Source organism: Glycine soja, chromosome 5, assembly GCF_004193775.1.
Source record: "Glycine soja cultivar W05 chromosome 5, ASM419377v2, whole genome shotgun sequence".
NCBI classification, from domain to species: Eukaryota; Viridiplantae; Streptophyta; class Magnoliopsida; order Fabales; family Fabaceae; genus Glycine; species Glycine soja.
This window is the reverse complement of record NC_041006.1, coordinates 37788397-37812963: the sequence shown is the minus strand read 5'-3', so window position 1 is coordinate 37812963 and position 24567 is coordinate 37788397. Positions and strand designations below refer to the sequence as shown.

The window sequence follows — 24567 nt, the reverse complement described above, 5'->3', positions numbered from 1 at the left end:
TTTTTCTTTCCTCTTTGATGGATCCGGGCAGAATAAGAGTAATTTTAATTTTTCAACTGGCAAGTAACATGACAAGCCCAATTGTAATGTTTTGTGTATGGCTTTTGATAGTAATTGAACAAAATATGGGTGAACCATATCTGTGATAATTATTAGCAAGAGAAGACAGGAACAATATTAATATATTCTTTCAATTAATTCACATCTTCTCACCATATTATTATTATTTCTTTTGTCATACAAGACTAATTAATTCATACTTTTTAAAAAAAATTAGTTGATTTAGTTAGTGACAAAATTTGTCCACAATTTTGAACAAATGAGGATATATAAACAAAAAAAAAATTGAAAAAAAATAAACTTGTGTGACAATTTGTCATAACCTGACAAGTTAATAAGTTGTTACCTGACCCCAAAGACTAAAATAAATAAAAAAATCTTTTAAGGATTTAAAATCAAAACAGAGGGAAAGGACTGAAAATTATGATGGCCAAAATATGGAAGAGCAAGAGAGAGATGGGAATAAAAAAAGTAAGTTGATAAATGTGATAAGTTATTTAAAATGATAATAAAATATATGAAAATGACTAAAAATTATAAAGGAAGAAAAGTTTAAGGAGAAAAAACATTTGTCAGGATGATAAACATAGATTAATCTTTTTCCTTTTCTTAAACATTTCCATGTGTATAGGAGAGAGAGAGGGGTAACCAGAAGAAAGCACAAAGTTCATTGGTTCCATGCAAAATGTCTCCAATCTCTTGGTCTCTCCATCAGCTTCCACCTCACCAATCTCTTTCTTTTTATATTTTTCTATAATTTTTTTCTCCCATGCATGGATTTCGTTTGGAATATGCCAATTCAGGAAATGAAAAACCAAGAGAGAGATGGGTTCCAAACTTCTAATTCCACGAGATTTGCCACCATTTTCGGCCTAAGAAACCTCTCTCCTGCTTCTTGTGGACGTGGTGTTGGACCATGCTCTGAACTGCAACATTGTTACATGAATCCATATACACACAAATTTCTTTTCTTTTCTTTTCCCTTTTTTTACTTTTATTTCTTGTCATTGGCTTCTTCTCCAGGTAATCGTTTTTCTTCTCCTCTCTTTGTCAAAGAGACTGGAACCTCTGAGAATTTGTTGAAGAGGCATGTTTTCCTTACAACCAAAAGATGATGATGTGAAATAACTGAAAGGATCATAAGGTGATCAACATGCATGTTATATTTTTTTGAAACTATTTTCCATAATGCTTTAAGCATCTTGAATTTGGATTTTAGCACCTGAAAACAAAGTGTTCTAATTTAGAAAACATGCATCTTTTTTGAGTTCTCAGGTTGAAATGGATTGTCATGGTGGTATTTCCCAAAGCTCTCCAAACAGGGAGTATGAAGGCCTTAATGGACCGGTTTTCTTACATGGTGACTTGGATCTGTTGATAATAGAAGCCAAGTCTCTTCCAAATTTAGATTTATCCAGTGAAACAATTAGAAAATGCATCACTATGGGCAACATGTGCCACCCTCCATTTATAAAAGGACTAAAGACACACTCTGGAAAAGACAAGATGATAACTAGTGACCCTTATGTTTCTGTATGCATTGCTGGGGCTACCATAGCTCAGACTAGAGTGATTGCTAACTGTGAGAACCCTTTGTGGGATGAGCAGTTTATTGTGCCTGTTGCTCACCCTGCTCAAAAACTTGAGTTCCTTGTGAAGGACAATGATATTCTTGGGGCTGAACTCATTGGAGTGGTGGAGATACCTGTTCAGAAGATAATTGCAGGAAATACTGTTAATGATTGGTTTCCCATCATTGGTCAGTACGGAAACTGCTTAAAACCTTATCCTGAATTGCATATTTCTGTTCAGTATAGGCAAATTGGAGTGAACCGTTCAGAAAGTATTAGTAGTGGGGATGGAAAAGCCTTAGGAGTTCCTAAAACATATTTCCCTCTCAGGAAAGGAGGGAGTGTGACTCTATATCAAGATGCACATTTACCTGATGGTATGCTACCTGAAATTACACTTGAGGGTGGAAAAGTGTTTCAGCATAATAAATGTTGGGAGGACATATGCCATGCAATTTTGGAAGCTCATCACCTGATATACATTATAGGATGGTCAGTTTACCACCCAGTGAGGCTGGTCAGAGAGGCAACAAAACCATTGCCTTCTGGGGGAGAGCTTTCACTTGGAGAGCTGTTGAAGTACAAGTCACAAGAAGGGCTCCGAGTGGTTATGCTGATTTGGGATGACAGAACTTCACATGACAAGTTTCTTTTGAAAACAGTAATTCTCATTACCCTGATCAGAAAAATAAACATGATGTCTATTGATTTCCTCATCAAATTCTAGGGAAGTTAGTTTTTTATTTGTCCTGAATTATTGCACTGCTTTCCAAATAAATTCATGATATTACTTTCATACCATAAAGTAATACAAAGTAAAGTTCTATTTAGGATAAAATTGGGTGGGTTCTGAAGTAAAAGATAGTGGTGATGTATCTTCTTTACGGGGGTGGATTTGCTTAGACTATCTTGTATATGCACCATTAACATTCAGTGATGAGATGCTAGGCTTTTAAGATTCCTAAAATATAAGGTTTAGCAGATATTTCCTTCATTAGGGATTATTGTAATGTAGATATGGTTGCATAAAAACTTTGTACTTAATCCTGTGTCACTAAGATTTAAAATTAATGTACATTATAATATTTGATTTTCTTGATTGCAGGATGGTGTCATGCAGACTCATGATGAAGAAACTAAGAAGTTTTTCAAACATTCTACTGTTCATTGTGTGCTATCTCCACGCTATGCAAGCAATAAGCTCAGTATTTTCAAGCAACAGGCACGGAGTTCTTGCATTTGAGTTTAGAATTGTGTTGGATAAAGATACTAGCTATTTGATGTCACCATCAATGTCATTATTTCTTAACTGGAAGACTTACATTTAGTAGTAGTCATAGATATAACGAGGTCATGTTGTGTACTTAGCTAAAACTTAAAACAATACTAATTTGATTGAATCATTTGGTCCAGGTTGTGGGAACCCTCTTTACGCATCACCAGAAATGTGTTCTTGTAGACAGTCTAGGTTCTGGGAATAATAGGAAAATAACAGCTTTCATTGGTGGTTTGGATCTATGTGATGGTAGATATGATACACCGGAGCATCGGCTTTTTCGTGATCTAGATACAGTCTTTCATAATGATTTTCATAATCCTACATTTCAAGTAAGTGTTTATTGTAAACATTGAAGAATTCACAAGAATAAAGCATGCCTTCTCTTTTATTATACTACTAGGGAATTTTATAAAACATATCTTTATGTGCATACAGTGGAATAAAGATAATAATACCAACTTCTGGCTTTTTCTGTGTGCTGATTTTTGTCAACAATAATGACGACAAGAAGCGAGAGCCTTACCAATGGGGTAGGGTTGGTAAATAGATTAAAGAATGATGCTGTGCTCTAAACAAAACCAAATTTTTATTTCTGATTTTGCTCGAGAGTTTTTCAAAATCTTCTTCTTTGTCTGTTAATTTTGATAAACTTCATTTGCTAGATTATCTGTTGATCTTCAATGTTGCCTTATATGGTGATTTTGCCTTATGAGAGTGTTCATATGTCATTGTAAAATCAATTATGTCAATGTTTATCTTCTATACACATAGTATATGCTATGGTTTTTTGATATTCACGGTGATGGGTGAAAGTGAGAAGGAAAACAAATGCACACATCAGCACCAAATAAAGGAGAAAAAAATATCATAAGGGAATTTGCTGAAATTGTGTGCTATATGACACAGTTACATTCGAATTCATGTGCACCAAGGCAGCCATGGCATGACTTACATTGCAAAATTGAAGGTCCAGCAGCATATGATATATTGACCAATTTTGAACAAAGATGGAGGAAGGCCAAAAAATGGCGCGACTTCAGGCTCAAAAAGGTGACCAATTGGCATGATGACGCTTTGCTAAGGCTAGACCGGATTTCATGGATTGTCAAACCTTCTCCTTCTTCCAACGGCGATAAATCTGTTCATGTAACCGATGAAAATGATCCCGAGAGTTGGAATGTGCAGGTATGGAAATATGTTGATAGAATCTGTGATGTACATGTGCCCCTGATAAAATCAAGTAAAGATTATGAACTAGAATTTGCATTTAATACAGATATTTAGGTCCATAGATTCAGGATCTGTGAAGGGATTTCCTAAGGATGTTGACAAAGCTAAGGCTCAGGTGAGAACAAGGTTGTACGTGATGCCCCTTTATACTACGAGTTCTTGTTATTTTCATTACCTTCACATTGGGGTGTGGTTTCAAGTTATATTGAGATAAATTAGTCCTTAACTTTTAATATTAATTTGTTTCAGAATCTTTTTTGTGGAAAAAATTTGAAAGTAGATCAAAGCATCCATACTGCTTATGTGAGAGCAATAAGATCCGCTGAGCACTTTGTATATATTGAGAATCAGTATTTTTTGGGCTCCTCCTATCATTGGCCTTCATATAAAAACAATGCAGGTAGATAAACTTAATTTTCCAATATCTTCAACTTTATAAGGCATTGCTAGTTTTTGCGTTGTTACAAAATCAAATTCTGGCCTTTAGGTAATGTACCTATATATATGCCACAGACCCAGAAGATATAATTGTGTATCTATGAAGGAACAAACATGGCAGGTTAGTGGGAGGCGCATGAATATACAACAAATCATTTGCATATTAATCCTGTTAAGTGTCACTATCCAAGATAAAGACTTGGCATTAGAGGGAGTTTTGGATGTTAATAGAGGAAGTTGAAAATTGAAAGAAGGATACACTTGTTTTTTTCAGTACAAGTCAATAAAGTCTATGGTTCGTGCGAGAGATAAAAGGAGGATATAAAGACACAAGTTTACAACCTTGCATTCGTTTCCATGTTAGATTTCTTAATCTTAAGAGTTTATTAGGTAAATATGGTGTGCACCAAAAGGTGTTTGAAGGGTTTATTATTGCTTTATTTTTTCTTTTTGTAATATTGTTTTCAAATGCCTGCATACATTATACAAATTCATATTTATTGCTAACATTTAAGGGAAATATACCACTCTCCTGATCCTAAGTTTCAGTAGCATTTGAATATTAAGTCAATTTGAGAGGTACACATTGCTGTAGTTTTTACAAATACACTGCAAGTGTAAGGTTTTTATTTCTTATCTTAACAGGTGCTAACCACTTGGTTCCCATGGAGTTGGCTTTGAAAATTGCTGGTAAGATCGGTGCAAATGAACGTTTTTGTGTATATATAGTTATACCAATGTGGCCAGAGGGTGTTCCAACAAGTGCTGCTGTTCAAGAAATATTGTTCTGGCAGGTCAGACCAATTTCTATTCGGTATATTCCCTTGTTAAAATTTGCAGATGAACATTTTCAGTACTTTTCATGTGAGTCAGTCTAAATTAGGAAGTCAGTTTGGTAGAACATGTTTGTTCCACAAACTTATATATTATTACCTAGTAATGGATATTCTTTGAGGGAAACTAGTGCAATGTGGTTAATGAAAATGTTCTAATAATCCACAATCACTGCAAACTTAAAAGTCACATGCAACAGACTTATTGTCATTAAAATTCTACTATGTACCCCAAAAAAATCAACAAAAAAATTCCTTCAAACTGTTCTACTGCCTTCCTAAATCATTTTTTCGTTCAATTTATATATTGGCATACACTTATTTTTTTCTTTCACCTTCAATTGGTTGAAGAAAATGAACTCACAAACCATAAGGGGAAGGATGAATTTGGGGGTTTGACATTCCCAATATTTAATAGATGTACATAACATAAGTGACACAAATTTATGGATATCGTTGAGAAGCCTGGAATTTTGTTAACGAGTTGTCCTGAATTATGAGGCCTGTTTTTTATGTACCTCCTTATAATGTAAATGGATTTATGGAGTCGCAAGTTAGAGTAAAAATACGGATGTTCATTGTTTCAATGTTTGAGACTCATTGTCTGTGATGTAGGTCACATTAGCTGAACCACAATAATATATGTATGTGTATTCTTTTCTTATTATCTCTGTCTTTTTCGTTTATTCTTTGGCATAACAAATATGATTGAGGTGTACTTATCACAACCCTTGTATTTGAAATTTGGATGACTATAGGGACAGACAATGTCTATGATGTACAAGATTGTAGCTGATGCCCTTGAAAAAGCAGGACTTTCTTATCAGTATCATCCACAAGATTATCTCAATTTTTACTGCCTTGGAAAGAGAGAACCACAATCCACAAATATTTCACCAACACCAAATCCATCTGAAAACCGCGCTTTGGTATGCTAAACTAAACTACCCTTGTGTTTCCATATCCAAATTATGCATTGCATTTTGTTTGAAATACTTATTGAACAGCACTTAGAATTTCTTGACCTGCTCATTATGAAAACACAAGCAGTTAATTCCTGTCACAATAATGCCTTCATCATTCATCAAAATAGTTATTGCAACATTTGAATTCTACAAATTGATAAGAACTTCGATAATAGGTTGTGCCTGTTTTACCTTGTGTACAAAGGCTTAGGTTCATAATGCAGAAAAAATCCTGCAACAACTTATAATTTATTAGTTATTACAGCATAAATTTTTTTCTAAAAATAAACAACTCAAAAATAGGTTTAATACCACCTGTGCTCCATTAAATTTAAAATTTTACATTTTTGTCTGTTATATTTTTAAAATATATTATTTTGATATTTTTTTATTTTTCATTTAAAACATTTAATTTCATTAGTGTTTTAAAATTTAAAATAATTATTGTTAAATTTTAAAACAATTAATTCAATACAGTGCCGATTTCTAAACGTTCTTATCTTTATTTTATTTATAAAAAAAAAATCCTAATCTCTAACCTTTTTCCTTTCCTAAACACCAACAACCATCCAAACCCCCTATACCCGCCGCCGCCGGCACGCACCACAGCCAACTTCACCAATTCCGTTGGCAACCCTAACCCCCTATACCCGCCAACAACTATGAACACAAGAACAACCATGAAAACAAAACAGAGTCAAAAAGGTTGCAAAAGCATGAGCGATTGAAGTTCAAATTGGAACGTGTGTGGGAGAAAAGCTTAGATCTGAAACAAAGAAACTCAGATCTGGGAAAAAGAATGCTCAGATCTGAACAAAAAAAACTTAGATCCTGTACGTTTGGTTGCGTTGTTGCTTCATCCGGCAGCCGAGGATGTGCTGCAGCTCTTCACGGTCGCGCTCGTCGTTGGTGACGAACAAGCTGCGGAGAATGGATCGAACGACGGGACAATCGTCGTAGGTACAGCAGACAGCGCGGAGGGGGAGTAGTAGACGAAGGTGATGGCGCGGTCGGAGTCTGTCGGAGGCTCGACGACGGAGGTGGCGACGCTGGTTCAGATTGGAGGATGATTTGGATGTAATGGATTGGGATAGCTTTGGACGCACCATTGCCTGTCTCATCTGTTTATAATTTTTAGGCTTAATGTTTCGTGCGCGTAGAGGGCTAAGAGCACGGCTTCGCATCCGGCCTGGGGATTCTGGTCGGCGACGAGGGAGAGGTTGTTGTCGCCGGCGCCGGAGGAAGGAGGAGATGTGTGAGTAGATGGTGTTTTATTTTTTGGTTGATTATAATTTTTAAAATATTAAAGATAATGATGATTTTTAGTTAAATTAATTATTTTAAAATTTTAAAAATTAAAGAGTTCAATATTTTTTTAAAATATTAAAATGATACATTTTAAAAATATAAAAGATCAAAATTAAAATTTTTAAACTTAATGTTTCAAAATAAAAATTAATAAATCAAAAGTAACATTAAACTTTTTATAAATTATTGTTTAATTTTCTTTTTGTTTGATAAAATTAACTTATAAGTTGTGTTTAAAGTTGGAAACTTATAAACTCCTCATTTGAGTTAGAAGTGTTGGATATTACGAAATAAATTCTATCATAAAATAATTGTCATTTTAATAATTTTCAAAAACTATTTATTATTTTTCATCATCAAAATTATATTTATTAATTAAAAGATCGAACATGTAAATAAAAAATAAGAGTACACTAATAATATTTTGAAATGATTCAAAAAGATTTTTATTGGTAATTACAGGATTAAAAAAAGAAAAATAAAATATTGAAAATATATTGTTGAAAAAGTGTGTTCATTCAAATGATATATTCTATATTTTTATTGTATAGATTTGATTGGTCGTGTGAAATAGGTTCCACTTTTCCTAAATAACGGTGAGAATGACTTTTACATCGGATCCTCTAGCAACAATACGGCGTCGTTTGAATTTCCCGCCAACGCCACCCTAACCCCCGGGAAATTCAACGGCAAAAACTACTTGTAATGGGTTCAAAGACCAAGGTCTCCACGACCATTTAACGAAGAAACCCAGCGAAATCCCCGAGAACGAAAAGGACCATTGGATGAGAATCGATCACCAACTCGTTCTTCTCTTGTGGCATTCAATTGATCCCAGTTTATTGCTTCACTTTCGTTCTTATAGAACGTGCTTCGATGTCTAGCATAAATTCCAGTTTAATGCCATTTCTTCTCTTTAGGAAATAATTATAATAATCATTGCCCTTAATAGGACACTGTCAAGACTAGTTATCACTTAGGGTCCTTGAGAGCTTCTAATTAGGCTAAACTAAACTACCACCCTTTTGTATTGATCATATAGATATTTGGAGTTCTCTCTTAGGGTATTGGTATTTTATTACTTTTGAAAGCTTTTAATGAAAGATTATTTAGATTATTTTGGGGTTTATGCTACAAAGAACTAGCAAACATTTATGTCTTATATCCGAAGACATGCAAAGAGATGTTTTTATGTCGCCAGCAGAAGAAGCCCAAGCTCACGGAATTGTAGATCTTGTAGCCGTTAAATAATAATAAAGTGTTGGTCTGGGATTGTGTATCCCTAATTTGTAATTGGATTGTGTATCCCCAGGGTTCTGTCTTGAGCTAATTCAAACTAATCAATTGTAAGCATTACAGTGGTCATGGTCATGTCTGGCTACATGTAAGTATTAAAATCTCCCCATAGTGCATGATTGAATAATGGGTGGTCTGTCTTACCCATTCATTACCCACCTATGTTTGGACAAAGCACTTAATAGAAATTACAACATAGTCGAAGTTTGAATTCCAAGCACCAAATCTTGATGAATCCTTAACAAGTCCTGGAAATCACATGTCTGGGAGGTCAAGTGCATCTAAACATAGCAGTGAAGAAAATTGGCATATAATAATGTGAGATTCTTACTTATAAATGGTTTTTATGTAAGCCAAATCAAGTTTCATACATGTGTGACGAGTAATGAGCAACATGGCTCCTTCTCGTCTAGCAGGAATGAAGTTGGTGGAGATTAAAGTCCCAGCCTTCATATCTATATCTGTGTGACTTATTAGCATAAAAGTTAACTTAAACATAATCAAGATTGCAAGTTTAGAGTAACTTAAATTTATAAAATGTTTATTGGTCTTCTGGATCAAATTCCTTAGATGGAAAATACAACTTCAAAAAGGAAGAAATAAAAGAAAATATTTCCTTCTGATTTTATCATTTTCAACATTTCACACAGATATTCCATAAGTTTGTATTAGTCTTGTCGATGAGACTGTCAATGAAATATATGCCTAGTGCCAAATGATCTGGATTATCTGTCAAATGAATATTTACTTAATTTTGAATAAATTATAAAAGTGTGTCAGCATTATATAATGGCCATTACATATTTACATTTGAGAAGTAATCAGTTGGTGCATGCAGTTCCATTTGCAGACTTTTTCTGTTTATGTGGTGATAGTTTATGATCTTATTGTTATTTTTTCCCTTTCTATAATCAGGTATCAGTTAAAAAATTCAGACGTTTTATGATTTATGTTCATGCCAAAGGAATGGTAGTTGATGACGAATACGTAATTATTGGATCAGCAAACATTAACCAGAGATCCTTAGATGGTTCAAGGGACACAGAAATAGCTATGGGTGCCTATCAACCAAAATATACATGGACAGAAAAGAATGCTCATCCACGTGGCCAGGTTTGAAGCTCCAGCTACGTTTGTTAATGAACTAGAATAGTTGTACTAGCTAAGAAATGAGCATATTAATCTAAGATAAAAGTATATATATATATATATATAGCACATATTGCAAACACACGAAATAATTAGACACGACCAAAAGAAAGTTAATTAACTAAATATTTATGTGTGTGTGAAAGTATAATCTTGAGGTTCCAATCTTTGTATCAACCCAAAGTGTTATAAAGCCAACCCACCATTAAATAGTTTATATCTTTTGGATGAATCATGCATGCTATTTTATTAGAATAAATCATTGTAAGCATAATTGATGACACCCTCTCATACTAGTGGACTCGTAGCATAAACTCAGATCAGTGAATAGGTCTTGGTTATGTAATTTCATCTTTTCTTTTCTCAGTAATTGGCAATTCCCTCAACGATTGTGTTGGTGTAGGTGTATGGATACAGAATGTCACTGTGGGCTGAGCACCTTGGCAGTCTTGATCATTGTTTTGCTGAACCTCACAACCTGGAATGTGTCAGACATGTCAACAAAATTGCCAAACGAAACTGGGACATATATGTGTCTGAGGAAGAGAATCGGATGAGGGGACACTTGATGCAATATCCAGTTAAGATCAGCAGGGATGGAAAAGTCAGTGCACTTGATGATTATGAATCCTTTCCTGATGTTGGTGGCAAAATTCTTGGATCACCAAATTCACTTCCGGATGCATTAACCACCTGATTAACCAAAGTCTTAGAATATTCGCCTACAGATATATATAGCCGCTAAGAATTGCAGCTCAAAAAATTGGTAATGATGGTAAAGCCAATTTATATACACTTAAAATTACCTTTTGTATGTAAATTTCTGTATTTGATAGTGAGTGCATAGATCTCTTTTAATATATATATAGGTGCGAGTATGGGACTAGTTGAGTACTAGACTAGTAGTACTCGTTCCTGCATCCATCCCATTAAATTTTGTGGTAAATAGCCAGACCCTGATCTGTTCCCATTGAGCGGGTATCCATAGAGTCTGGATATAATATCTATCCCTAATTGTCATATAAAAATCTTTAGACTGACAATGTATCAAAATAAAGCTCTAAATGAAAGTAGTACAATTTAAATTTGTAGCTAGTATGAACTAGATGTATCGAGGGCTTTTGCTACTCATAATCGACGTGTCTGTACATTAGGGACATGTAAGTTTTTGTCTCACGCAACTGATTAAAAATGGATTTCAGCCTTCCTGCACAGTTATATTTACCGTTGTGGGAACAATAGATACATTATGGTCAGAGAACAATCAAGAGGAAGATGGAGCTTGGAGCTTGGAAAATATAGATGATGTGGTCACATTCTGCATGAGTGCTCTAATTTCCTAATTGAGTCTGCTTTTGACGTACTTGGTTGGCTGGTGCATTGAGTAACATCTATAATGTGGTAGCATATGCACATGTATAATGCCAGGGGTAAGCAGAGCAGTAGATTCAGTTGATGCATGAAATGTATTTTTTGGATCATGGTTTTTCCTTTCACGTGTAGCAATTTTAATTTAGTTGCTAGTTTGGTGGCTTTTTAATATACGGGATGAAGATGAGGAATGGAAAAAGAGTTGGGAACTTAAGATATTCTTGCTGCATAATACATGACATCATTGATTATGCATAACATACAGTTCTTGTATTTCTGTCCCCTATACTGTAAATCTGTAATCTAGATATGATTTTCATTCAATTTGAAGAATTTGAAGTTGTTAAGTTGGGATTTAAATCTTTGTCGCGATTCCTATCTAATGTTCAAAATTCAATGTTATTTTACATGAATGAGATTCAATATGTTTCTTTCAACCAAGGAATTATCTTATATAAGAGAGTATTCTTAACATTTTTCTCTTAAATAAAATTGAGTTAATTTTAGATTTGGTTCCCTTAGTTTGGATTATCTATGGTTTTGTTTCTTTAAGGTTTTTCAAGTCAAATAAAGTTTTTCTTTTTTTAAAATTAAGCAAAGTTGGTCTGTTCATTTTATTTAAAACCCCTTTTATATTTTTATTTAAAATATTTACATCAATTAAATTGTTTGACTTTTTTTCCTAAATTCAACAAGTTTTACTTAAAATAACTCAATTTTCCTTCTTTAATCCTAATTTTACAATATTTTTTGTTCAAATTTTGTCATGTTTCTACTAAATCTTAATTATTAAATGTTTAATCATTTGTAAATTCCTAAATATTAGGTGTTTTAGGTAGAAGTAAAATAGAATGTATCAAAAAAAGGGGAAGTAAAATAGATAGGGTTAAATTTACTTAATTTTAAAAATAGGACGTAGTTCAACAAGAGGGAAATGTGAAATGCGTCAATAAATTATTAAATATTTACACACAAACTCAACAAAAGGATTTTGCATGATTTATTTCAAATTTTTTTATTTCTTTTATTCTTAATATGTATCCAATAAAATACTATCACATTAATACGTAAGGATTCGTACCAAAAGTTTTTCTATATGTAGCTATGTTGATTTTTAATTGATCATTTTATATAACAACAGTAATAATAAAAGTAAAATTTCCTTCAAATCACCCTCATTTTCTTCACCCGATCACTGAACTCATCCTTCCATTTCACCATCTCTATCATCATCTTCTTTACTGCCACGGGCATGAACAATTCCTCCATTGTTTTCCTCCCTGTAAACTGTTGAGTTCTCATCAATTTCTTCCCTCAGAAGCATTCTAGAAAGCTTTGTCCCAGCCTTCCTCTCAAGTAATCCTAGTTTGTCCGGCACCATAATCCTGCAAAATAACAAAGAAGCCTTTTTTTCTAAAATTAATAATTTTCTCGTCTAGCTTTAGATGGTATGGGAATGAGATTTAACTTCAACCTGTTGTAAACAATTACAAAAGACTTCTCTAGATAAAATTAATTAGTAAGGCCAATTCAGAATAATAGATTCAATTTGTGAAGAAAAAAAATTAGGTGGTGTATGTTAATTTTCTTTAACAAATAACTTAAGTATGTTTTGGACTTTAACTAAATGAAATCAATACACCAAAGAATAAAAAAAAAAGATTTATGAATAAAAAAGTACACCAAATTGTATATTTACAGTGTCTTTGTGAGTTGTCTATTCGAGTCTCAATAGGCATTCAACAAGCTTTGCTAAATCATCCAAGTCATTTTGATCACAAGAGGAACGAATGTGATATGCTTGAATTAATATTATTAAACTCTCTTGAACTTTGAGTTAAAAGTAAAAATATTATAATTAAATTTTTAGTATGAGTGATAAACTTAAAATCATAACTAATCAAATAGAGGATTTGAGAATCACGTCTCGGATATTAATTGTTTCAGCTTTATAAAAAATTTCAAATTTAAGTCCTAAATATACAACTATATTAAATACTTATAAGAAAAATTTGTTCATAATTCGAATAAAATTATCTCTCATAGAAAATACCCATGGTTGAGAAAAAAAACAACTACTAAGTATTAGAATTTTTTATTGTTTTTGTTCTAAAAAAAGAACTTATTATTGTTTTTATTTTAACACAATTTAAGAGTTTAGTATTTTAGTGATATTTTTTTTGGTTGAATTTATTTTAGTGATATAAAGAAAGAAGATTAAAAATAAGTTAAATAAACATTCAATTTCTGGAGGTAAAATTGGTGAGTATAAATTTTGTTTCTTATATTGTAAGTTTATTATTCCGCTGCACATACATAGTAGATAGAGTTATCTATTTTGTTTACAAAGTAATCAAATATATTATCATCTAAAATAATTTAAAGGCTAAAATATGTTAGTGATCTTTAATAAATACTTCAATTTTTTGTTTATTTTTTAATAAAAAATTTCTTCATTTTTTTCTCTGATAATACAAAGAAAAACTTTTTGGTAATGTTACTTTTTTGGTAATAACATTTAGATAAACTTAGCAATTGTGAATAATTTAAATTTAGATAAATTTAAATCAGAGATTCCAGGTAAAGAAAAACTTTATCAAAAAATAAACACAAAATTTAAATATTTATTAGGAATCGAAAACATATTTTAACCTAATTTAAATTTAGACAAATTTTTGGTAATATTACATTTTTGGTAATAAAATTTAGATAAACTTAGTAATTGTGCTACACTAACACTACTCATGTATATATCATATGAAGGTATGAATTTGAATTACAAAATAATTACAAAATTTAAACTGGAATTGTAGATATAAAAGATTAGATATTAGAATTCATTGTATGTATTTACCCAAAAAAAATCATTGTATATAATAATAGATTTAAACTGATGAGAATAAAGTTTGTTTTAAGAGCATTATAATGTAATAAATTTAGTGTAATAGAATAGAAAGGTGGATATATCTTTTTAAAAAAAAGTGGATATATCATTCAGAAGAAAATAAAAAAAGGTAAATATATATGCACGACAGCGCGTCAGTTAATAATTATGAAATTAAAATGTTTTAATCTAACTGCATCGTTTTTCCATCTATACTATGAGTCTATGATGTTAATTTAAGCACCATAGATGTTAACTTAAATGTTTATCTTTTTTATGAGTAACTTAAATGTTTATTTAAGATCCTCCATTTTTTATTTTTAAAATATATATCACTCACCGTTATTTCATTTTTTATATATATATTTCACCCACCATTATTTGATGCATCATTTTACCAAAACTCAAGAGTCATTATTTAGCCCCTACTCAGAGAATAGTAGTTCCTGTTGTATATTGTTTTAATAAATATAAAACGTTGCCAACAATTATACAAAAGGGACTGCCCGTTGATTCGTAAGAATATAAGGGTGAGGTGAAGGTACAATGCCCAGATGTTGAGAAAAATCTCACATTTGCATTCAATAATAATAATCTTCACCTATATAAGCCTTTGATACAAATATATAAGAAAAGAAAAGATGAATCTTAATGCTACTAGATTCCTAACAATATGATAAATACCTAAATAAAAGGAAAGATAATGATATAAGAAAAGATAAGATCAATTCTAATATCACTAATTAATATATTCTTAAATTAATGCCATAAACATCATAAATATACATACACTATCTTTATTAAAAAGGAAAAAACAAAATATTAATATTCTTAATTTTTCTACTAAATCTTAATTAATTCTACAAGCATATACTTTTTGTTATATTTTTATTTTGAACTCTATATAAATTTCTTAGGACGTTAGATTTTAATACTAAAACTCTGACATTTCCTTTCGAACATGGATCCCTTTTTAACCCATAATTACACCACACTTCTACATCACTAAGCATGTCATATAATGGTCAAATTGAGTAATTCCTTTACTTGACTAAAATCTTAATCAGACTGTGAACTAAATGCATATTGTATATTTAAAATTGCTACATGTCAATTCAACTAAAAATGTGATCAAGACTTTAAAGATAAAAGAAGAAAATAGAAAAGTGGGAGATTAATTTTCTAAGGATTGATTAAGGAGTTTAACAACCCATTAAAGTAAGTGAAAACTTTGAAAACATTAAAGAAAACTTGAGAAATTTTCTTAAGGTAGAAAAAATTGTTCAAAAAATAAAATTTGTGCCCCGTAAATGTAAAAAACTATCCTATTTAAATTAAGAAAATTTGTGTTTTTAGTTCTCGTATATTTTTTAGTCAAAAAATTATCGTAATTCCTATGCTTTTAAACCGTTGAATTTAATCCTTGAACTCTTGAAAATACAACTATAGTAGTCCATATTTGCTAATTTCATTAGTGTGACCATGATGACATACAAACAATTGTTATTTGTGGCAGTCATAAAGATGTAATTCTCCCAAAGAAAAATAATACTCATAATATATTTTTAAAATTTTTGTTAAATACATTTTTAGTCCTTTTATTATTATTATTATTATTATTATTATTATTATTAAAATTTTGTTTTTTTATTATAAATTTAGTCCATCCACTATTGTAATGTAAAATTTTAATTCATTTATCAGTTTAATATTTAATTAAAATACAGACACGACACTAAAATATTAACACAAATACAGTACCACAGTAGTTTTTTCTCATGATTCTTGTGAGTTTTGAATAATTCTTAAGATTTTTAGTCCTTTTATTATTATTAAAATTTTGTTTTTTATTATAAATTTAGTCCATCCACTATTTTAATGTATAATTTTAATTCATTTATCAGTTTTGAATATTTAATTAAAATACAGACACGACACTAAAATATTAACACAAATACAGTACCTATCATCTCTTTGCTATTTTTATTTTAAAAATATTAAAAACAATTACCAATATAAGACCAAAATATTTGTAGGATAGATATGTAAAAAAAACAATTATTTTGTTTTGTCCGTATACAAATCATAAATCATTATTAATATTATTTTTTTATAAATATTATAAACTTTATTAAATGAATCATACATGATAACTTGAAATTTTTTTTGCTTAAAGTGACTTTTAGTTCATATATTTCATAATTATTTCTTTTTATACGTTATGTTTTAAAATTTTAATTATAATTATTTATACTTTCAAAATATATCATTTTAATTCTTTTTTAATTTTTGATTAGAAATGTTTTATTAAATTTTAAATTTTAAATTATTTGATGTCATGACGAAAAATTAAAAAGAAAAATAAAAAATTATACATTTAAAAAATATAAAGGAATAAAATAAAAAATAAAAAATTTAATATATTAAAATAAAATAACTGTAAAATATAATAAATCAAAAGTGATATTTTTTAAGAATTTTAATATAAAGATGGTTGTTTTCTGATGTATAAAAAAATACAAATAACGGTAATAGAGAGATAAATATGCAGTTACTAGTAAATAAATAAAAAAATCCACACCCGTTGACTTTTGCATTTGTTTTGATCCGTGGGTGTGGGTCGATAATTAAAGCGTTATTCGTCCTCAACATAAAAACAAACAGGGAGTGTGCGGCAGAGGAGTGTCTCGTTTATGGAGGATCAAAGCGGAGAAGGTGAAGGAGAAGAAGAAGAACAACAACAACCTTCACTCTTCTATTATTATTATTATTATTATTATTCAATTTAATCATTTAATAATAATAATAATAATTTTGTTCACCAATTATTATTATTCTACATCAGCATGGGTAAGGGTCCCTTTTCCTTCCGCCGCTCCGCCTCTCGCCGCCGACCCAAGAAGACCGCCGCCCCGCCTCCTCCTCCGTCTCCGCCGCAGCCTCCCTACGCGGCCGGAATCGCCACCTCACCCGACGACAACAACAACCGTCTCATTGCTGCCGGCGCCGGCAGCAGCGCCTTGACGAAGGCGAAGAAGAAGACCGGCGGCGCCCGCTTGTGGATGAGGTTTGACCGGTCGGGCCGGTCAGAACTGGTGGAGTTGGAGAAGAACGCCATCATCCGCCACGCAGCGATTCCCGCTAGAGACCTGAGAATCTTGGGCCCCGTCTTCTCCCACTCCTCCAACATCCTCGGTATTCCAATTTCCCCCTCTATTTTCCTTTTTCAATTTCATCGTGTTCTCAAAATTAGGGTTTCTCTAAATGAATTGAATCACGTGTCTTAAATTGTGTTTGTTTTGGTAACTTGACTGTGGTTCTGAGTTTTCTTTTCTTTTCTTGGACGGTGTTATGACTATGATGAAGAATGAAGAATAGAATTATAATGTGTCTTTTTTTATAAAAAAAATTGCAGCTAGAGAGAAAGCAATGGTGGTTAATTTGGAGTTTATAAAGGCAATCGTGACTGCTGAAGAAGTGTTATTGCTTGATCCTCTTCGGCAGGAGGTTCTTCCCTTTGTTGAGCAACTCAGGCAACAGCTTCCTGGGAAAAGTCAACCTAAACTTCTCGGCGGCGTGGAGGAACAGGAAGGCGAAATGCAGGTCTCTAATGGCAGGCAATGGTTGCCTATGCCGGAGGCGGCTGATGGTTTGCAGTCAGAGCTTCCGTTTGAGTTTCAAGTTCTGGAGATTGCTTTGGAGGCTGTGTGTACTTATCTGGACTCGAATGTGGCGGACCTTGAGCGAGGTGCTTACCCTGTGTTGGATGAATTGGCTCGGAATGTTAGCACCAAGAATCTTGAACATGTGAGGAGTTTGAAGAGTAATCTTACGCGGTTGCTGGCAAGAGTGCAGAAGGTATGTTTTTGCATAAGTACCATGTGGTTCTTCCTCTGATTGTTGCTATAACTAAGTTGATGTGGATAGTTATTTTGTTACTTATAGATGACTGTGGAAACTGGAAATTGAGAATAGGAGGATTAACCTTTGGGAAAACAGATGTACCAAGTCCAATTTCGTTTTAATTAATGTAGTTTGTTGGACTGGTCAAGCCACCAGTTAATAGCCCATGGGATGTGCAAGCTAATAAAAGTGCCAACAGATTCTTGTAGTTATTGTGCATTGTGATGATTGAGGATTTTTCAGAGAAATAACATGTAATTGGACAGCAATCTGCATCCAATTCTGCAGTTGTTGAATAAAGAATGAAAGGCTATCTCTTGCCAAACTCTTTTAATTGTTGAATTTCTTTTGTTACATTGTTCAATAGTCATTTCTTATGCTCTTAAGTAGAGGGTTTTGTTCACTGTTTTATATATAGAAAATTTATTGCAGGCGGTTTTACCTTGTATGTGACGATGCATTCCTTCATCTTTGAGATATCATACTTAAAGTGTATGACCCTCTTTCACAGGTGCGAGATGAAATTGAACATCTGTTAGATGACAACGAAGATATGGCACAACTATATTTGACGAGGAAGTGGTTACAGAATCAACAATTTGAGGAGGCTCATTTGGGTGCCACAACCTCAAATAACTTTCCTAATACCTCACGTTCTGTTCGTCGACTTGGTTCTAACAGAAGTGAAAGTCTTGTGACCTGCCATTATGAGGATGATAACAATGTGGAGGACTTGGAGATGTTGCTTGATGCATATTTCATGCAGTTGGATGGAACTCGTAACAAAATATTATCTGTAAGTATTCTAACAACCATACTCTGGTCAAATCATGTGTCTGTCAAATTTTGAAGGATGAAACTGTCGTTTTCTACTTGGATTCTATCATCTATCTAATTTTTATCACACACTTGTGCTTTAAGACGAGAAATTTCATATATTTCATTTGCATACGTGAATCAACCACATAAACTTATTTGTGACTTGTGATACTTACCAGAGATATAATATTGCATTATTTTACTTTTCTCTTGTCTTGAGGATGGAGAGAAGCTCAATTGTTTGCTTGTTTCAATGCAACACTACTAGGAGCTTATCCTTAAGAATTCCCAAGCTCCAATAAATTAATTTAAGCTCACCCTCTGTAGGATACTGGTAATGTATTTTGTCCAAGTTTGTTGCAATTCTGGATTTACAAAATATATTATTGCCTGCCCTGTTGATTTAAAAACAAATGGTTGTAACCTACTGTTGATTTTCATTTCTTGTTTATAACAAAATGGTAGAAAGTCTATATTGTTAATGTTGAGGGGCGAGGAAGTTAGTCTGTGTTTCTTAGACCAAGATGTTGGGCTTTAGGGAGCATTTGTGTTTGTTGAAATGTCAGCTGATTTTGGTTATTGTTTCTGGAATGCCAAATATTGTGAGAATTTGACTGGAATCTTGAATGCTGTTTCAATTTATTGTTCTTTAGAACTGTTAAGGGTCTTACTTCTTTATGTTTACTGATTTGCAGGTTAGGGAGTATATTGACGACACTGAAGACTATGTCAACATTCAACTTGATAACCACCGAAATGAACTTATTCAGCTGCAGTTGACGTTGACTATTGCATCATTTGCTATTGCTATTGAAACTATGATTGCTGGTGCATTTGGTATGAACATTCCTTGTAACTTGTATCACATTGATGGAGTATTTTGGCCCTTCGTTTGGATCACGTCTGCAGCTTGCGTATTGCTTTTCTTGCTTATTTTAGCATATGCAAGATGGAAGAAGTTGCTGGGATCATAAGGCAAGGCTGTTGTGACAATTGGCAATTTGAATCTCCGCCGCGAGTGATCTGAAGAACAGACACAAACGTGTCACCGGAGAATAATTGTAATAGTTGATGTATAAGATGTTCCAACATTGCTTTTAGCATCATGTGTTTTATAGCCGATATTATTCACACCATCATTTTTAATTTACCAACTTTATGGTGTCGCGTGCATGCGTGTGTGTTGGCCATTTTGTTCTGGGTCCGTGTGTATTTCGGCTTGTTCAATTTATATGAGCATGACAAATGAAATTGCATAAGGAAAAATGACACTGTGGGGGCTTGATTTATATGAATAGCCAACCACATTGTACAAGAGGGTTCACTTTGTAAGCAGACAAATCGACAACTATCAAGAAAATTGGGATCTTCTCAATTCTAATGAGGAATTTTTGTACTTTAGGTAGAGTAGTTGTTGTATGTCTGTCTCAAATTTCAATACTTCTAGTCTGCATTGGATTTTTGCAAACATTGCAATAATCTCTAATATATATTTTACACTAACGGTATATGAGTATTTTTTTTTTCTTTAATAAAAGGTAGATATAATTTACGCCAAAAATACCAATAAAAGAACGATAACTCCATTTACTAGTGTGGGAAATGAATATGAGAATATTGCCTTTGCAGTTTTGTTTTTTATTATTTTATTTATTTTCAGGATAACCTATACCGATTGTACTTTGTGGTTGTTGTATCAACTATCAAGTCATATTTATTTATATTTAATTTGACAAATATTTTAACATGTGAGAATAGTTCAGTTGGGAGAGTACAGATCGAAGGGGCATATGCGATCTATGCTTACCGCATAATTTTTTTTTCTTTCATATTTTCCTGACTCCGAAATTTTGCTAATATCAATGTTTCTGTGATTTCCCTTTTATATACTCCAAAATCAAAATTTTGTTATTTTTTTACTAGTGTAATAGTCTATGTCTTGCATGAAATTTAGGTTTACAATTTACAAATTTATTATATTTTATTTTAAATATATATTTATATTTGTCTTTATATATGTGTGTCTGATTTTAAAATGTGTTGTTAAAGTTGTTTATGAGTTTTAAAATTTAATATTAAAAATCCATGCTATTAAGTGTGTTGTGTGTACCCAATGTTATTGTTGGCGCATCCAACATTTCAAGTGAATGGAAGAAAATATTCTTCACTCAAGTTGATCCCTATGAGTCATACGGATCAAGTTCGTCCGTACAAACCATACGAATCAACTTGATCCATATGTTTAAATTATACTTACAGATCAAGTTCATCCATACAAACCATGCGGATCAACCACAAACTCGTGTACCTTCGACGTAGGATAATTTTAGAATTAACGACAAATGTTGGGTACACAAGCAATAGAGTTGGTGCACCTAGCATCACCCAATTAAAACACATGCAATCCTAAGCCCAGCAAAATAAAGATTAAAATGCTCATCTCTAAGGGATTTTTGTTTATGCTAAATCTGTTTGGAACCTGGTTGTGAAAACAAATCTGTGGTTAAAAGCAACCTATGAGAGTGTTTTGAGGAATGAGCATGGACTTTGGGTAACATGATTTGTTAAAAATCTTGGCGCTTGTAATGTGTTGATGACTAAGCTCTCGACTTATTGCTCTTGAGTTGTCTTGGAACAGAGGTAGGAAGTTTGATGCTTTTCAATTTTTGATAATTTCTGCGTGGGTTTTAGAAAATGAAGTGTGTTACTACTGATGTTGAATTACTGATATTAATATGTGGCTTTGTTTGGTTAATAATTGATAGGTAGGTTGGAGTTGTCATTTTGTATCTTTATCATTTTATAATCCTGATGGAGAGATAGAAATAAGGACTAAAATAAAAACAAGTATATGTAGAGAAATTAAAATGAAAATTGTTCCATTAGATCATGTCTTAGAAGGTAGGAGACCTAGTCTGAAAGCATTCAAGTGTGTGAGCGTAATCTATCGTCCTAGGGTTCATTGTTAGGTTTATATACCTTTAATCATATTGATTAAGTAGTGATATTCTAGGGACAATTACTCATAGTGTAACGGTTATCCCAAGATTCCCTAGCCCATATCATGGATTGTGGATTGTTATTCCCAAGTTATGTAATGTCTTTTATGGTGCTTGTCCAAGACTTGGTTAGCCTACGTCGAAGGATGTTAGGATACTCATTTTGAGTGTGCATCAATAGACCGTGTCCAATTAAGAAGTCAAATAAATACATAATTTTGCAATCTCGAATACATAAATATAAAGAGATTAAGATCAAAGCATTCATCGTTTGAGTCCAACCATGTCCATAAAGGTCAAGAGGATACACAATCCTACCATCTAAGTGTATAAGCATAAAGAAAAGATTAAATCAAGATATTGATCGTTTGATATTTGACCATGAAGATCAAGGGGTATAAAAATAAAGTAATAAAGAAACTAAATTTATATATATATATATGAGATTGTATTTTAATTAATTGATAAAATAAACGATAATAAGAAGTTTAGTAAAAAAAAGTAGTACTATTAGAGTATATTAAATTCTCTGGCTGAAGGGAGGTTGGGAACTCCCAACTGTTTGTCCCAATTGATACTTGGATTTGGCTGTCGTTGATCTCTCTCCCCACTTTACAGCTCACTCTAATTTCTATCTCCTCATTTACCACCAAAACCAACGCATTCACGTACTAAGATTTTACTCTTTTTTTTTTTAAGTAAGGTTTTATATTTAAGTATTATAAATGGAAAATAATAAATATTAACAAAATATTTTTAAACTAGCTCATTCCACAATTAAAACTCAAATTAATTAGAGTTTAATATATATTTTTAAATATAAAAAACAAACAAATCAATTTCTCAAAAACTCGTATCTTTTATTGTGAATATAAATAAAAAAAAAATGTTATAAATCAGACTGGCGCTTCAGATTTTCAAAGAAAAAAAGAAGAAGAAGAAGAATGAAAACTCTATATATAAAAAAAAACATTGAAAACAATTAACGTATGTTTCGTTGGCTGCTCTGGGAAAGAAACAGCATATTGCAATGTATATGAACTAAGCAAACAAATTACATTAAATATAAAACACAAATATTAATGTCTTGTTATCATTTTCTTTTTTTAATTTCCTTTGTCATATTAACAGTACTTTCTTTTATTCGGTCAAGAGAAATAAATCATCATGTGAAATCCAGCATACGTTTTGTAGGCAACTGTACAAAATCTAACTTCTTCTCCGTAGTTTAAAATCTAGCAAATCATATAAAAAAATAACTTGATAATTATATTAGTAATAATATATTAAGAAAAATACATTTTCAAACGAGTATTATGTATTTAATTTAAAGTTTTAATAATATATTTATTTTAAAATAATACGGTCCTGTTTATTTTAAATTTTGGTATAACTGATTTTTATTTAAATGTTTTTCTAAAATGTGATTTTATTATGAAAATTATTATTTCAATAAAGTATAATTACTTTAAAAATAAATAATATATACACTGGTAGTATAAATGTCTTTTAACTATCATGTAGCCATAAAAGTCATCAATAATAACTAATAAGTTTGTCAATTTTATAATAATTATTTAAAAATCATATAAATGATGATTTTTAATTAAATGATAATGTAAATTTTTTATATTAATAAACTAATAATTAATAAATTATTTTTCTATTTCTCAAAAAAAATATTGTTATGAATAAACTTGGTTCCTTAAATAAGATCGAGATTTGAATTTTGTGATAATAGTAATATACTAATAGTAATTCGTGTCTATTAAACTCAAAGTTTCACTTTTATCAAAATCAAGTATACCTGCAACCTATCATATGAAATAAATGTATTTTATATGAACGTGAAGAAATAAAATCTAGATCATATATCTAAATACGAGCCCTTAAGATTTAAATTATGTGTTAATAATATATTTTAGTTAGTTTTTAATTTTTTTTATTTGAAAAACTTTTTAATTGTTTGATAGACAATTTTTTTTAATAATTTTTAAGATTTTTTGAAACATTACTTAAACTAACATTTTATAAGATTAGTTTCTAGTTTTTATATTTTCTTTTATTGTTATCTTTAATATATTTATCTAAATTTCTAGTTATCCTTTTTAAATAAACAATAATTTTATTATTTTATACTTCAATAATTAGTTCTACTTAACACTTATAATTTAATAAATTATTTTTTCAGTTAATTTTATCAAATATAATCTTAATATCATGTGATCACTTAAAAAGTTATATAAGTTTTTTAAAAAATTATCTGATTTTTTTATATTAAATTTTAATCATTCTTGATTATACAATTTATATTTTCTCTCATAATGTAAATAAAAAATCTAATTACATACAAAAATAAAAATCAACCCCACATTTATTTATACAAAATTAATTTTATACAGTACAATTGATTTTAAATCACGGTGGCCTCTAAAGTCTTAAAACCAAAACAAGTACGGACT

The 24567-nt window shown here is 31.3% G+C and overlaps 2 protein-coding genes across 4 annotated transcripts; both read left to right on the top strand.

Moving 5' to 3' along the window:
• The first annotated feature begins 194 nt into the window (after positions 1 to 194).
• On the top strand, positions 195 to 11860 carry LOC114413022 (phospholipase D delta-like). Of its 3 annotated transcripts, XR_003666857.1 has the most exons (12): positions 195 to 1204; positions 1336 to 2292; positions 2737 to 2853; positions 3045 to 3239; positions 3817 to 4095; positions 4187 to 4255; positions 4390 to 4540; positions 5224 to 5372; positions 6170 to 6340; positions 9896 to 10093; positions 10533 to 10895; positions 11332 to 11860. XR_003666857.1 is itself a non-coding variant. In XM_028377171.1 (11 exons), exons 2-11 carry the CDS (start codon positions 1342 to 1344, stop codon positions 10824 to 10826), a joined length of 2574 nt encoding a protein of 857 aa, XP_028232972.1. In that variant the 5' UTR covers positions 195 to 1204; positions 1336 to 1341; the 3' UTR covers positions 10827 to 11860. The 3 variants fall into 3 exon arrangements, 2 of the variants coding, with proteins under 2 accessions (XP_028232972.1, XP_028232973.1); XM_028377171.1 differs by having other exon boundaries at positions 10533 to 11860; XM_028377172.1 differs by having other exon boundaries at positions 1329 to 2292; positions 10533 to 11860.
• A 5165-nt stretch (positions 11861 to 17025) lies between these two features.
• Positions 17026 to 20490, top strand: LOC114413021 (magnesium transporter MRS2-4-like). The gene is made up of 4 exons (XM_028377170.1): positions 17026 to 17579; positions 17800 to 18242; positions 18799 to 19083; positions 19802 to 20490. The coding sequence occupies exons 1-4, from the start codon at positions 17231 to 17233 to the stop codon at positions 20078 to 20080; spliced, it is 1356 nt and encodes a 451-aa protein (XP_028232971.1). The 5' UTR covers positions 17026 to 17230; the 3' UTR covers positions 20081 to 20490.
• The last annotated feature ends 4077 nt before the right edge of the window (positions 20491 to 24567 follow it).

Bases quoted from the DNA above. Each gene is read 5' to 3' on its own strand.
- LOC114413022 (XM_028377171.1), top strand. From the start codon at position 1,342: ATGGATTGTCATGGTGGTATTTCCCAAAGCTCTCCAAACAGGGAGTAT. The intron at 3,240-3,816 runs GTAAGTGTTTAT...TATATGACACAG, and splicing joins TTCATAATCCTACATTTCAA to TTACATTCGAATTCATGTGC. The intron at 6,341-9,895 runs GTATGCTAAACT...TTCTATAATCAG, and splicing joins CATCTGAAAACCGCGCTTTG to GTATCAGTTAAAAAATTCAG.
- LOC114413021 (XM_028377170.1), top strand. From the start codon at position 17,231: ATGGGTAAGGGTCCCTTTTCCTTCCGCCGCTCCGCCTCTCGCCGCCGA. The intron at 17,580-17,799 runs GTATTCCAATTT...AAAAAATTGCAG, and splicing joins CCACTCCTCCAACATCCTCG to CTAGAGAGAAAGCAATGGTG. The intron at 18,243-18,798 runs GTATGTTTTTGC...CCTCTTTCACAG, and splicing joins TGCTGGCAAGAGTGCAGAAG to GTGCGAGATGAAATTGAACA.